This window comes from Acipenser ruthenus, chromosome 31 (assembly GCF_902713425.1).
Source record: "Acipenser ruthenus chromosome 31, fAciRut3.2 maternal haplotype, whole genome shotgun sequence".
NCBI lineage: Eukaryota > Metazoa > Chordata > Actinopteri > Acipenseriformes > Acipenseridae > Acipenser > Acipenser ruthenus.
In genome coordinates this window covers 14818604-14833943 of record NC_081219.1, presented here as the reverse complement: position 1 = coordinate 14833943, position 15340 = coordinate 14818604, and the positions used below count along the sequence as shown (strand labels likewise).

Below are 15340 nucleotides of genomic sequence, written 5' to 3'. Positions count from 1 at the left end.
TGTGATGATTTCATACTGGTTGCGAGATTAACTGCAGCTCGCATTAAACCTCTACTTTTTATTTATATAATATATATATATATATATATATATATATATATATATATATATATATATATATATATATATATATATATATATGGAGGTTTTATTCATAAGTGCATAATTCAACAGAAGTCTGGTGCTAATATGCCAGTTTACCTTTTTCTTGACTCGAATGTGAACATAATGAATAAAATATAACCACCATGTACTATATGGATGCGGTTCTGAAAATTGAATTATTTATATTTTCATTATTCTATGAAACATAAAATAAAATAAAAAATCTCTCCATCATTCAATTCTCTCTCTCTCTCTGTCTCTCTGTCGCTCTGTCTCTCTCCCTCTCTCTCTGTCTCTCTCTCTGTCTCTCTGTCTCTCTCTCTCTCTCTCTCTCTCTCTCTATCTATCTATCTATCTATCTATCTATCTAATTTTATACTTTGTCCAGTAATGGTTATTTTTGTCTGCTATGAATGGATGGAGGGGGGGGGGGGGGGGGGACGGACAACTCGCAAGCTCTTCCTCTCCAGGCAAACATTTCTCGCATCTCACTGACTCTGTTCAGCGGTGCTGCCATGTGGACATCCTTTAATGCACAGTGCCGTAGTCTCATCTCTGTTCGTACATTTATCGAGGTCCTGGGAGTAGCCAGCGGGCTCTTTGGCTCTTCCAGATAAACAGCCCCTGATCCTGGTCGAGCGCCACTTCGCTTTGTTGCCGGCTCGCAGAGTGGAGCAGCTGTCTAAGATTGAGAGAGAGACACAGCTGGAGCTTGGGAGAGCTTGTGTAGCTTGGAGGCTTGGATGTTGATGGAGGTATGCATGATCCACCGGGTGGCACTGTGCCAAGTTAATAAATATCCCATAGAAATATCAGCGGGTAATTATAATAATATATACAATAAAGCTGTATGTGTTGGTTTATGGGACTGTTTGATATTATTTCCAGAAAATATTTGCAGTGCATTAGAAATCTCATTTACACCTCTGTTCTTTTGATTGGTTTATCCACGTTGGTTGCATCTTCTATTGGCGTGGCCAATCCTGTACCGTGCAGAGGGAGGGTGCACAGGGCAGGGCAGGGCAGGAAAGGAAAACCACTTTATCCCACCATGAAAGCTTGCAAGCGCCTGCCCTGAAACACACAGCACTGCACCCCCACATCTCCCCCACCGCCTGAGCTGTGATTGGAAACTGTAGTTTCTGGGATGCCGTCCAACCACATTAGTGGCGTTCACGCTACTAACAAGAGGCTGGTGGTTCAGTTAGCAGCACACATGCCTCTGAGCTAAAGGGAAGGAGGCCTGTATCCAGCTGAAGGATGACCTGGCTTCCAGACTCCCTCGTACACCACAGAGCCACGCCTCAGTGGAGAGACTATAGCATTCTGCATCCATCCCCTCTGACAGGCGAAACACAGCAGCGTTCCTGCTAGCTAATGCTGTCATTTTCAATCACCGATAGCAATTAACTCAGAAATGTACCTCAGAATTGACCCATTGTGAAACTCTTTTACAGTGCAGTACTACAGTATAACTACTGTACCCTGGTCCTATAAGGCAGAGGAATGTAAGTCACATGTTATACCTTCACAAACACTGCATGCTTTCATTCCCTATTTTAGGGAATTTTGTATACATATATTCACATTCTTTTTCTTCTATCCCAGAAACCACACTGAACAAAAATCAGGCACGATTAGGGATAACTACATAGCTGTAAAAGCTGCAAAGCCTTTGTGTAATCAGAGGCATTAGAATGGTGCATTTGACAATGCACACGAACCACAGAGATGGTGCAGAGAGTGTGTATGCTCAGTTAAGGGCACTATAATTTAGTTTGTCGCCAGCGGACCGCAGCAGGGGAGAGGCTGAGCAGTTTTATCAGCTGTTCCATATTTGACGTGAGCATGGAGCGTGAATTACCGACTTAAACAAACGCTGGCAGGAGATCCTGGACAGTTAAGCAGTGTTGGGTTCACAGCAGGGTAGAACGGGGGGGGGGGGGGGGGGGCAAACACATTTTTCATGAGGCGAGGTAGTCAGCAGTTTGTGCACAATGGCCCAAACCCCCCAGAGCTTGTCTCTCTTGTGTTACTCTGGGGGAGTGTCGAGGTCACAGTGCAGTCGGGGTGGTCGCTGATAAATTGCGTGTCTTCAATGTTCCAGCCAGTGAGCTGGTGCTGTGACAATGCCTGACTCATTTATCCATTGTTGATTTACAAGACTGAGCAAATCCGATTGCCTACTGACTCCCGAGGCGCATCGAGTTAGTCACCCGAGGCAATTAAAACATAGTTTAGCACCAAGTCCCATTGAATAGGGCTGCCCAGGGACCTGATGCAAGGTAGAGATTCTATAACCTGACTTTCATTCAGACTATTTCCAGATGGTCGCAGCTGATTTATAAAATGTGCTTAAAATGACAGCTGGGTTTTTAAAAACCATTTTTATTTCTCTCCAGACTCTGAAACAAATTGTTGCAATCCCAAATGTGTTTTAAGGTTCCCTAACATATGTCTGTGCTTTTTTTTTTAATACACGGGGTGGGGAGGGGACCATCAAAGGGTAAAAACTGAACTGTTGCCCAGGGCTACCATTAATATTGATGAGGTTACACCAAAAAAACAGCAGAAGAAAAAAAATCAGATCATTATTGGAGACACTTGAGCTAGTTTCACCACCAGTGCCTCAGTTCCTGCTGCTTAGCTCCAATACATGGTTGAAAGAGTCTGGGTTTGCAGACTCAGTAATAATTTTGCTAACTCTGGATATTCATAGCATAGCGAATTTCATTTCGTAGCAGTTGAGTTAATTCTCCCTGCATCACAATTAGGCTATGCTAATTAGAACTCTCTCTTAATTGCATCTATTTAGGCATGTATTTTAATTTATTTATTTATTTATTTATTTATTTATTTATTTATTTATTTATTTATTATCGTGGAAAACTAATCCTAAATACCAGGTAGTGGTTGTCTGAGCAATAATTGCATAGAATTCAAATCGCATATATTCAGATTCCAGCACATCAAATACTGGGCTGTCTTAATCAGTCCCGGAGTTGTCGCTGCACACACATACGCACGTATGTGCACGCTCAAAAGTTTTTTTCTTTTAAATTTTTTTCCCCCAATTGAAGGCATTAATGCAAGTGCTTGATCAGTCACACCTTAGTGCAGATTTAGTTAATTAACAAGCAATCCTGTGATTCAGACCGGAATAAACTTGCAGAACCTATCATAAAAAAACTCTATGAACGCAGCAGTTTCTTCAGTTCCACACAATTGCTCTCAACTTCAACTCCAATGTGCCTGCGATTTGATTTGATGTTGTTTGGCGTGTTGCTGTCCATGGTTCTGAAACGAGTTGCCTCTGTTTATCTTACACACAGCAGAGTTGTGCCTGCCTCTCTGTATGTCATGCTGCCTACACCAAGTTAAACCCACAGCCCCTCCTGATCACCTCTTCGAATATGGCAATCATGCTTCTAGAAAGAGGGAAAAAATACATGGTCAACATATTGCCTTATTTAATATTCTTACTGTAAATGAGGAACCAAGCTGTATTGATACTTATGATGCAAACTAGTCGTTTTGTATTGTACAGCGTCACACTATTCCTAACCAGTCAGAACACTTTGTTGCTCTGGCGCTCCAGTTGCCGGCATTTGTAGTTCATAAAACGCCACTAGTTTGATTTGAAAATAACTTAAGTCTGTCATCTCTGCAGAAGGGACCGAGGTATAACAAGGTAACTCGTTATTTGTTTGTAAGCGGTGTAACCTTACCGAAAGGTAATTAACAGTGCATAATACCAATGATTCATTTTTAAGGTGGTCTCGGCAAGCCTTTGTTGTTTATAATGAGAATGCGTAATGGTTATCGCCGTGACTGCTTCACCTAAAACTCATTATCGTTTAATTATACCCCCGACAGAAAGCGAAGTGTCGAGCTATGAATATCCGCGATTCCATTGGCTATTGAAAAAACATTTTGCATATGCTCTTAAAAATGTGGACAATGGGTGTATGAAACCGACGCTGTCTATTCTAGCATTACTGGCTGCCTAGTGATTTCCAGGCTCACCCGAGACTCGCGTGGAGCGCGTAGCTATTAGCAGGTTTCTTGAGCAGGCAGAATTCGGTATGCATATGGTGTGGAATGCAATTATAATGTTATGGTCTGTTTGTCTTTGCTACAATGTGTGGACCTCTGTGGGTGCAAACCCTGTAAATAATTCAGAATACTTCAATGCAGAAGCCAGCAGTCTATATTAATACCACATGCTTGTTTGTTTGTCCTCATCCAACATGCAAAACGCATTGTTTATTTCATACACCAGTTAAAGGTAATTTTAGTGTATGCAGCGACACATATAAGACACTGTTATTTGTGGAATAATTCTGACACAACATAAACTACCTTCATGTGAGCATGCAGTAACTTCCTAGGGGATTAGCTTCAGCTTCAGCACTTGATTTGTGAGCTTCATTATATTAGTAGAATGGACCTTAAGCCTGGTTTCGTAGTGACTTGGGGCTCGCACTGTACAGCTGCAGTTCTGCGCACAGATTTCAAGGTGCAGAGTAATCCCTCGTGCTCGCTTTTTTTTTTTCCTCTACTCTTTCCATGAAATATGCATTTGTATTATCCACACAGTGGAGCGAGGTAACCAGTGGAGTACCGCAGGGATCAGTATTAGGTCCTCTGCTATTCCTAATCTACATTAATGACTCAGATTCTGGTATAGTAAGCAAACTTGCAGACGACACAAAAATAGTGGCAACAGAAGGGTAACAAACAGATAAACAATGAAATACTGTTTTATAAAATCAACTTAAGTTTGATTTAAAAAGCTGAAAGGGAGCAGTGCATCCTGCTTTGCCACTCAAAGTGTTATCTGTGCGGCTGGTGAAAGCACACTCTTATCTTGAAGGGTCACTGATGCTATCTGGCGTCCGTATCTTGATGTCATTCTCCTGTCCTTCTCGAGGCAGGGGTGTTGAAGCAGTGCTGTGCCTCTCTCTCTCTCTGCTACAGTCAGCCAGACGCAGTCCCCAGGGGAACCTGCATTGCTTATCTCATTTACTCAGCCCCTTCCATTTCCCAACCCTTACTCCACATCCTTTGTGAGCAGGACGGGATCTGGATAAGCTTTTAGTCATGGAGCATCTGGCACTGTACAGCTATGGCCAAAGTGTTGCATCACCCTATAGAATGAACTCATTGTGCTTCATAAAGTGGAATGAAACCTGCTGAATCATGTTACGTTAACATATTGAATTACACATATTGAATTTTTTAATGAGTAATATTCCGGTCCCCACCCCCCCTTGTGATTCTGTTGAGAGGTTTCCTATGTGCTGTTTGTTCTAGCTCACAGTTGCCACGGCAGCAGAGGAAGCACACTGTGCAGTGCAGTCGACCACCTCAAGTAGCCATTTCTGAAACCCACCGGAGTTTTCAGGACGAAGCATCCTGCCAGGTTATTTAGTAACAGAACTCGGAGCAGAAACAGCAATAGAGAATTCCACAAGCCCACACATAACAGGCTATCAAACCACAGAGGTGTGCAAAGCAGTCCTTATTGCTTTTCCGCTATACTGTTACTGTGCTGCTGTTAGCTTGGGCGTCAAATCTAACTGCTCTCCACACACATGCTAGTGTCTTTATGTGCACTGGAAAGCAATGCACATTTAAAATGCACAATCTGTGTGCTAACTTTTTTATGTCCCTGAACTAGGTCGATTTTGATGCATCTCACCTCAAAAGAACAAATACCTCTAGATCCAGTTTTTTGGTGGAACTGCACCAGACCTTGGAATTTGCTGCAGTATGTCTCCCCCTAAGCCAACAGATCACTGCAGTAGAAATAGATGCTTTGCAATATTAAACATATCTTTAAGCTAAGCCCCCCTCACCAGCCCTCTATTTCCCCTTACAATGCCCCATTTTTCATTCTGTGTCGGGGTGTTTTACTGTATACATTCCCTTGTGGGTTTCTGCACGAATCTTATTCAGATACTACAGTTTGCTCCGAATCCCTATTGGTGCAATGCAGAGAAGAACCCTGTACTGTTCAGATGCAGAATGTGTTCCAGGCCCCGTTGCTTTCCTGTACTGCATCACAGCCAGCACCCTAGCTTTAAATCTGCAGAGTATGCATAATGCTACTCCTCTCTTAGTTTCAGGTACAGCAGTCCAACACCTTGTACTTTTGTAGCTCTTTGTGAATATCAGATAGCCTCTGGATGGACAGCAGTACAGTAGAAGCAGCAGCAGCAGCAGAGATTGCTTTAGAGACATCAGTCTTAATTCCTCCATGTGAGTGACAGGTCTGTGACGAGAGAGAGAGAGACTGGGAGACTGAGCGTTCTGATATTCTAGACTGCGTTTACATTGACATGCTGTGGTATTTTCAATTTTATGTTAACCCTTTATTTGTCAGCACCCCTTACATGGAAATCTTTAACTTGTTTGTCTATAATTCTGGGGTCAAAATGCAAGTCTTTCTGGTGCCCGTTTTTATTTATTTATTTATCTAAACTTCAACAACCTGAAAACCAGTGTTTAGACACAGATGCACCCTCTCGTCATTCCATTTGCAAAGGCATTTATTTCAGTTATTGATAACTTGCTAACTCCCCTTAATGTGACCATCCAGATTTCTTAGGCTGAGATTTGCCAGGTAGCATAGCTTTGAGATGAATAAAGACTGCTTTTTTCACAGTGCATTGCTGTCTAGCGTTTTTATTTTTCTTCAGTGTGTAGAGAGAAGATTGTTCAATCTGTCATTCAGAGCAGCGGGAGCTAGGGAGGGCTTTGTGAGCAGATCGGGAAGCTTCAGTTCAGTTTTCCCAGCGTTTGTCACCTCCGGGAAAATCGATTCCCATTTTCTGAGATGCCCATTGTATTCTCAGGCATGGTGTTTTGTTGTATCGAAGCACGATGGCGTCCTCACTGTGTTTGTGGAGCCTGCTGTTCTGTTTTCATATGCATCTGTTTTACTCCATGGTGTACGGCCATTCCAGACACACAGTGTTAAAAGAAAGAATCCCGTTGGGTGTCCTAGCATTTCCAATGGAATCGCGTGTGCCATGTGGATTTTTATTTATTTATAAGTGTATTTCTTCATTCTTTAACCAGCAATAAACCCATTGAGCCGGCTCCTCTTTTACAAGGGGGTCCCGGCAAGATGATCAGAAACAGACAGCAGTCATTTCACATCATTAAAAACAACAACATCCCTCTGAAACACAGTATCATGACACGTTCAATCCGGGATCAGAACCATTCACACTCCCATAGTTCCTGGACCGGACTCATTAAAATGAATCTGATCTCAGTCATTGTTCTTTGTTTAGCTCATACCTTTTGGGTTATTCATCATATCCCGGATACTCTGGTCTAGACTATTCCATGCCATAAGAGTTTTTCTAAAACCATGTCCTTCTAAAATGAGACCCGAGTGTTCTATCACACTCCCAAAAATGTATTTATTTTAATATGTACTCAGGAAGGACAATGCTGTAATATTACCCATTACGGATCAGTCAGGGAAATGATTCCTGTCCCCCATCAATAAAAAAAGCAATGAATAAAATATTGCAGCTGTAGATTTTAAAACATTTTGCTTCCAAGAAGTCTTCTCATCTGTTTATAACCCAACATATCCAGGAAGTTTTTTTATGTGTTTTTTTTTTTCTTTCTAATGGGAGAAATCAATTAAATCAAAGCTCTAGAGCAATTAGGGAAAGTGACATAGGCTGGGATTGATCTCTGCATGTTTATGATATCTGTGGAGTAGCTATCGGAATAAACCTGCTGCATTATGTAGAGCCCAGTTCTTCTTCTCTGGCAGTGTCTCACTCTCTGTGCTTCTCTTATTTTTCTCTAGGCGAATGACGCTGCAGGAAACACATGGAACTGGCTGTACTTCATCCCGCTTATCATCATCGGCTCCTTCTTCATGCTCAACCTGGTGCTGGGAGTGCTGTCCGGGTAAGAGACACCGCCCCCTCACTCTCCCGCACACCTTCCCTTCCATCTGTCTTCCCTCTCTCCCGTTCTCTTGCTCTCTTCTCTCTTCCCCCTCCTCCTTCTCTCTTACTTTCCCTCCCTCTCTCTCCAACCCTTGGTTGCTTTGAAGCATAAAACCCAGATTGTCTGATATAATCACCCACAATCAACAACAGCAAACAATAATGAAAAACACAGCAGTTTGTAATATTACTGGATGCCAGAGTCCAAGGCATACAATATTCTTTTTACATGACCTTTACATATACAAGACTCCTCTGTAGTTTGAAACATCTCCCCATTCTCAGGGGGCCGGTGGACTGTAATGCAGTTTGAAACATCGCCCCATTCTCAGGGGGCCGGTGGACTGTAATGCAGTTTGAAACATCGCCCCATTCTCAGGGGGCCGGTGGACTGTAATGCAGTTTGAAACATCGCCCCATTCTCAGGGGGCCAGTGGACTGTAATGCAGTTTGAAACACCGCCCCATTCATAGGGGGCCAGTGGGCTGTAATGCAGTTTGAAACATTGTGCCATTCTCAGGGGGCCAGTGGGGTGGGTGCAGCTGTGCTGGAGTGCCATATAAGGCCAAGAGGTTTTAGCAGCTGTCCTCATCTCTTATGGTGACCCTGAATTAATGGGAAAGGTTCAAAGAGAGCTCCCTGCATCGAGTGGACAGAAGCCTTGCTGTCTCGGTAGAGGAGCAGCCCTGCCAGAGTCCCCTGCTCCCCTCTGTGTGCTGGTCCCACTGTCCCAGTTTAACATCACACCATCTATTAAAGTAAAAGCATCACACAGTCTTTCATTTCCCATGGCATTTCCCCTCCACCTCTCCTCTCCTCTCCTGTCCTCTCCCCGTGCGCTGTCACTATGAATAATTCAGCGCCTCTGTTCTTCGCAGCACGGGTCTGTGTTAGATGGTAAAGGCTGTTGTCTTTGAGGTGGGCCGGGGACAGAGCTGCTTGCTGGGATGAGAAGAGGGGTCTGGCGCTGGGGCAGAGCCATTCCTGGCTCGCTTGGTCCTCAGAAGTCAGAAGTTCGATACTCCAGCTAAATTATTAAGAACCAGCGGCTTTCAAACGCTGCCGCAGCAGATGAAGGCAAAGCGCCAGGGATTCAGTGGTGTTCCAGTCCAGTCCTGCTCTTTATTCCAAGCAGGTCCTGGATTAGTTGAGTGAACCAGCTAAGGGTGAATTAACTCATTTAGGACCTGCTTGGAACAAATTCTCCGCCTGGGATGGGCGGGTGCAACTGTTAGCTGAGATCTGTTGAGGGGGGAAAAGTAGAAGAACAAACGTGGAGAAATAGCATGACATTTTAATATAGTCCCTGTAGACATCGCTCCATTAATTACACCAAATGACAGTTCACGGTTTTGAATCTACTTTCACGTCAGTTTTGTGACTGAAGTGGAAGAAACCAGACTTCCCTTACAGGAAGTGAATGACCTGCCTGCTGTGTAAGGGGCTCCTTGTTTAAGAAGAATCCCAGAAAAGGAGGTAGAGGGATGACTGATGAGGAGCAAACACTGAGTAACCAGTTTCTAATTGCAAGAATCTCTAATTATAGCTACCTTGGTAACTGACCTCGCCTGTGCTGTAGGTACTGTCCCTTCCCGATGCGCTCAGCTGTGCCCTCTGATCCGGGGTCTGCTGCTTAGCTGTGCATCTGTAACGGGTGGAAGAAATCTACGGCTGTGGAGCAGAAAGCAGAAAGAGCACAGTGCAGCACGTGTGTAACGAAGGCTTGTAAAGAGCTTACATGCAGGAAGTGCACCGAAAACAAACCCAGCATGCGTTCTGCATTAAGAAGGAGGGATCTCCACTCCATGCTCCTTCACAGAACCCCGTGGGTGGCAGATGCCAGCCTAATGAATGTGACTTCCTTCAGGGGGCGGGCTGCGTTTTATAAATTAGGAAAGTAACCAATGGCATCAGAGCTCTGACGGAGGGCGTGGGGGTTGGAAGAGGAGCGGGGGGGGGGGGGGGGATCCTCGTCGCCTGGTTCCTCTCAGCAGCGATTAACAAGCTAATGCATCAAGCCTGCAGTTGTACCATGGAGCCAGCAAGCAGTGGGTGGAAAGAACAATCGGCAGCATAGCCAGAACTCTGTTGTAATCAACCCCCGGGACTCTGCAATTATTCAATTTGAGCTTTTACTTCATTTCCTTTTTTGTTTCGTCTCTGGAGAGGAATATCTCTCTTTCTTTCTTTTTAAAAAAAGGTTCTCCTTTCTTTCCTGCTGCCTTTCTCTTCATCTAGTTTCTTGTTCTCTTTCTTTACTCTTAACACTTTACAATCCAATACGAAGATGGACAGTTTGAAATTGACTAACTAACTGCACACTCACAGACACACACAGAGATGCACGTACACCGAGACACACTCAGACGCACTCACTGAGTCACACATACATGGCTGTTTCTATCTCTATCTCCACAATTCATCAACGCTGGTTTCTCTCTTTGCTGGGTTTACTCATGCGTTTCACAGCAGTCAGCTCTCCGAATGTCATAAGCGAGCATTCATTTGCAGGCAGTATAAAGTGACGTGTTGCTAATGGCCCCATAAAAACCACGGCGCGTGCAGGTGAGGGGTTAATTAGCACAGCAAACAATTGATTAATGAGGCCTGTCCTGACCAGAGCTGGGAAGTCAAGGGATCAGCCAGGACTCCTGACAGTAAAAACAGTTACACAATGAAAACTAAAAACTGAAGCAGATTGTTGACATGCAGGTTGACATGAGATCTAGTTTTCAGTGGCATCTTGTTGATTTTTAGTAAATAAATTTCAGCTGGCCTTGTCTGGCTTTGTAGATATGTTGATTTAGCTTTAGGATTCTTTTTGCAGTTACAGTTATTGGCCACCTAGTTGCACTGTGTGCTACAGTGTGCACAGTACTGTGTATATTCACATCATATAGTACAGTAGAAAAACAAAGTGCTGATCCCTGCTGAACCCACTGGCTGTCTTTCCCACAGAGAGTTTGCTAAAGAGCGCGAGAGAGTGGAGAAGAGGAGGGAATTCCTGAAGCTCCGCAGGCAGCAGCAGATCGAACGAGAGCTGAACGGGTACCTGGAGTGGATCTGTAAGGCAGGTAAGCCCGGGAGCTGAACGGGTACCTGGAGTGGATCTGTAAGTCCGGGACCTGAACGGGTACCTGGAGTGGATCTGTAAGGCAGGTAAGCCTGGGACCTGAACGGGTACCTGGAGTGGATCTGTAAGGCAGGTAAGCCCGGGAGCTGAACGGGTACCTGGAGTGGATCTGTAAGGCAGGTAAGCCCAGGAGCTGAACGGGTACCTGGAGTGGATCTGTAAGGCAGGTAAGCCCAGGAGCTGACTGAGAGCTTGGATCGCAGCACCCTGGCTCTCCTCTTTGAGTTGATGGAGTGTGGGATGGGTACTCCATCGTGTTTGGGTGCAGATTGCCTCTGTAAGCCTTACTCTCCTTATCAGGCTCGGTTTAGACACTAAGCAGGATTAACGTGCAATTCAGGAACGTGAACGTGTGTGTGTGTGTGAGAGGAATGAGAAGCGATTTCTAACACTGAAGGGAAAGAAAGAGCCTGTTGCTGCAGCCTTCACTCTGAATAGACACACCACTCTGTCTCTAACCAGCTATTCCTCTGGCAGTCTATTCTGTGTGCATGATCAGTGTGTTCAATGATGATTTCGATAATGGTAAAGTGGTCTGGCGATACCGTGAAACACAGATAACATGTGCTGTATTCATGTGTCTCTTTCCAGAGGAAGTTATGTTAGCTGAAGAAGATAAGAACGCAGAGGAGAAATCTCCCTTGGATGGTACGTGCTTCACAAAGATGAATTCCTGGTCAAAGCGCACGCACGAAACTGAGGCTGACGTTTACTGCGCGCTCTACCTAGCCTCCACTGAACATTAGTCTCCATGTGGTGCGCTCTCTGCTTGAGAGAGGGTATATAAGCCAGAGGGTTGATGGGTGAGGGGGCACCCCTTATTGCTCCTCACCTTGTGCACTAAATTCAGAAGTACCAGATCTTGTGGGCTATATTTATAAAAAGCAGTGCAATACAGAAATGATGACCGAGCTGTCAGTTGGCAGTTTCCCTGAATGAAAGCAGTGCCAGGGCTCTGCTGTCCCACAGTGGGAGGACTCTCATTTGGGACACTCTCAGGGAGATCAGGTAATTAAGAGATATTCAGAGAAACAAGGATTGGATTGCTTCTGGGAAAATCCAATAAAAAAAAACAACTGCTTAAAAAGGGCTATTTTGTAACCATTCTCTTACATAAAGCTATGCTGAAAACTGACTCTCTCTCAAACAGTGGCGTGAAAGGTTTTAATTTTTAAACTTTAAATAGAAAGAGGACATTCCTGTATGTAAAATTAGCAATGGTTAAAGATTAGGGTTAAGATGATAAAACACATCCTGCCTGGAATAGCGCAAGAGCTGGGAGTGCCTTAATCTCTGTATGAAGAGTTTTAATAATTAAGGATTAGAGTAGTGTGCTGAGGCGCTGCTGTGTCAGCTCCAGACTGGATAATTCAGGTTTAAATTAACTTTAATACAATGGGGCAGAATCTTTCAAGCTTTTAGGAGTAATGTGCCGGGCCCACACTTATGTACCAGAGCTCATTTATTTTCCATTTGCTATTAATCCAGTCTGCGGCGCCGTTTCTGCACATGCTGCAGTATTGGAACAATGTTGCAGATGCTCTATATGGAGAAGGTGCTGAATCACAGTGTGTTAGCTGACACATCACCTGCTTAGATATTCCAGCAATGGGCTGCGCTGCCTTGTAGATGCTCATGCATGATGGTTTTTAGATGCTGGTTTAAAGAGGGCTAGTGCTGTAAACCGTTAAGTCTCTGCAGTGAAAATGACCAGTGTTTTTTCTCTTCAGTTTTGAAAAGAGCGAAAACGAAGAAGAGCAAGAACGACCTGATCCACGCGGAGGAAGGGGAGGACCACTTCACTGACATCACCTCCATGGGTGAGGCCTGCCTGCCTGCCCTGCTGCTCGGCTCAAGCATAACTAAACACTGATTGGTCGAGTGACTGAGATGCCATTGGCTAAATACCATTTGAGATTATTTAAAATGACTTCTAGGCCCCCACTCTCCCAACCCTGCTAGAATGCAGTATAAATGGATAATCATAGTCACCGATTCCAAATTACAAGGTTTTTGGGTTCTACTGTAATGGAGAAATCCTATAAGTGGCAAAAAAAGGGCCATGCTTCAGCACGCACAAGCTGTTCCAGTATAATTACTGCGTAAAATAGCCTGAGAAATAGTTGTTTCAGAGCCCATTCAGACGCAGTAATGAGGTGCTAATAGAATGACTTTTCACCCTTTTTTTAAAATGCTCGTCTGACATTTGGCTATAATTTGAGGCTTTCTGGTTGTCTTTTTTTTTTTATAGAGCAGTGTGGGAAGCAGTGTGCATGGGAGCCGGACGGTGCTGATCAAGCTCTTGTTGTTTCAGGATCTCCGTTCGCACGAGCCAGCCTGAAGAGCGGGAAGAACGAAAGCTCCTCCTACTTCAGGCGCAAGGTGAAGAGGTTCCGATTCTTCATTCGCCGCATGGTGAAGGCGCAGAGCTTCTACTGGGCAGTCCTCTGCGTGGTGGCCCTCAACACTCTCTGTGTGGCCATCGTGCACTACGACCAGCCGCAGTGGCTCACCGACGCACTGTGTAGGTCAACCCCGCAAAGGGTCTTCCTTCAGGCTCTGTTTCAGTGATCGCAATGTGGGGACCCCGGTATTTAAAACAGTGTCTAGATCTTCCACTGTTTAAATCATTAAAGTAAACCTACTGTCTGTGTGTATGCCTGCGTGCCCCTGTGTTTGCGTGACACTGTGTGTCTCAATGTTTGTGTGTCTGTCTTGTCTTAGTGGAGAAGACAGCAAAATGCATTCATTTTCAATTTGCAACCTACAGAAACTGGCTTTTGCCTTTCGGCTCTCTGATTGAACTGTGTTTGCAGTTGAGGCACAGCATGTGAAATCAGCAAGCTTGCACCTAAAGGGGTTATTTAAATCCTTATCCAGATGCTGACGGAGACTCGCAGATGGATGGAGATGGAGATCTATAGACAGATTTATTTATTGATGGATTTCAATTTAAACACAGAGATGAAGCTCAGTTCCAAGTCATTAGGCTCCATTCCAGTTTTAGTGAACCCAACAAACATGCAGGAGCTTGTGGCAGCATTACCAGGATAAAATGTTGCCTTGTCTCCTGCCACTTCACTTACTGTACATTACTATGCATGGGGCTTAATTACGATTACCAACCCAATCTGTCTGTGTCTCCGTCAGGCTCTCAGTCTGCAGTATCTGCATCTCTGCGTGTTCATAAAGAGCATTCAAATTTGACTTTCCCTCTTAAAAATGGAGCAGCAAAGCTAGAGTGTTTATTTATTTATTTATTTATTTATTTATTTAGTTAGTTTAAGTTTTAAGGTATAAAGTTGATTTTGATCTCTGAAGTTGCAACACTATGGATCTCCCCTGTGCCCTCTGTGCTGGACAGAGTGTTCCTTTCACTGTAGGTCTGTATCATGATGTTTGAATGTTCCTTGTTTGGAATGTTCCATTTTAGATTTCGCCGAGTTTGTTTTCCTGGGGCTGTTTCTGACCGAGATGACTTTGAAAATGTACGGGCTGGGCCCACGGAACTACTTTCACTCCTCGTTTAACTGTTTCGATTTTGGGGTGAGTTGAAAAACAACACGCCGCTGACAGCTTCTGTCTATATTGCGTTACCTAACATTGCAATGCATTTGTACTGAAAGGCCTTGCACCTCTAATGTGCTGATGTTCCTGTTGTCTGTTCTAGGTGATCATAGGCAGTATTTTTGAGGTGATCTGGGCTGCAGTGAAGCCCGGGGCTTCGTTTGGTATTAGTGTGCTGAGAGCTCTGAGACTGCTGAGGATTTTCAAAGTGACGAAGTAAGTACTGGAGAGGTGACCTGCACAGGCACCAAGCATGCCGCTGACCTGTGCGCTTGTGTTGCGGGCTTCCTGAAAAATCACAGACCCCCTAATTAACACAATTTAGCAGCAGCTGTTGACTTGTTTATTTGCAAACTGGAATAATCTAATTTCTCGAATGTCAGTTAAAGAATGTCAACGAGCTTATTAAAAACAGTTAATGAAGCGCATCACAATGAATAATTCTCTTCGTTTTACAGCAGTCCAGTAAAGCCAGTGCTGGTGTACAGGAGCCGTCCCGTGGGGTTTACCACAGGGCCAGTTCATGACACGCACTTAGAAAGGGGGGTTATCC

The 15340-nt window shown here is 44.3% G+C and overlaps 1 protein-coding gene across 1 annotated transcript in view; it reads left to right on the top strand.

The window, feature by feature from the left end:
* The window catches only part of LOC117964688 (voltage-dependent N-type calcium channel subunit alpha-1B-like), a 110933-nt gene that overhangs the window by 46327 nt on the left and 49266 nt on the right, over nucleotides 1-15340 (top strand). The window contains exons 9-15 of the mRNA XM_059005289.1: nucleotides 7943-8046; nucleotides 11046-11161; nucleotides 11812-11868; nucleotides 12951-13040; nucleotides 13535-13744; nucleotides 14654-14766; nucleotides 14891-15003. Coding sequence (XP_058861272.1) covers nucleotides 7943-8046; nucleotides 11046-11161; nucleotides 11812-11868; nucleotides 12951-13040; nucleotides 13535-13744; nucleotides 14654-14766; nucleotides 14891-15003 — 803 coding nt within the window. The remainder of the gene's footprint in view (nucleotides 1-7942; nucleotides 8047-11045; nucleotides 11162-11811; nucleotides 11869-12950; nucleotides 13041-13534; nucleotides 13745-14653; nucleotides 14767-14890; nucleotides 15004-15340) is intronic.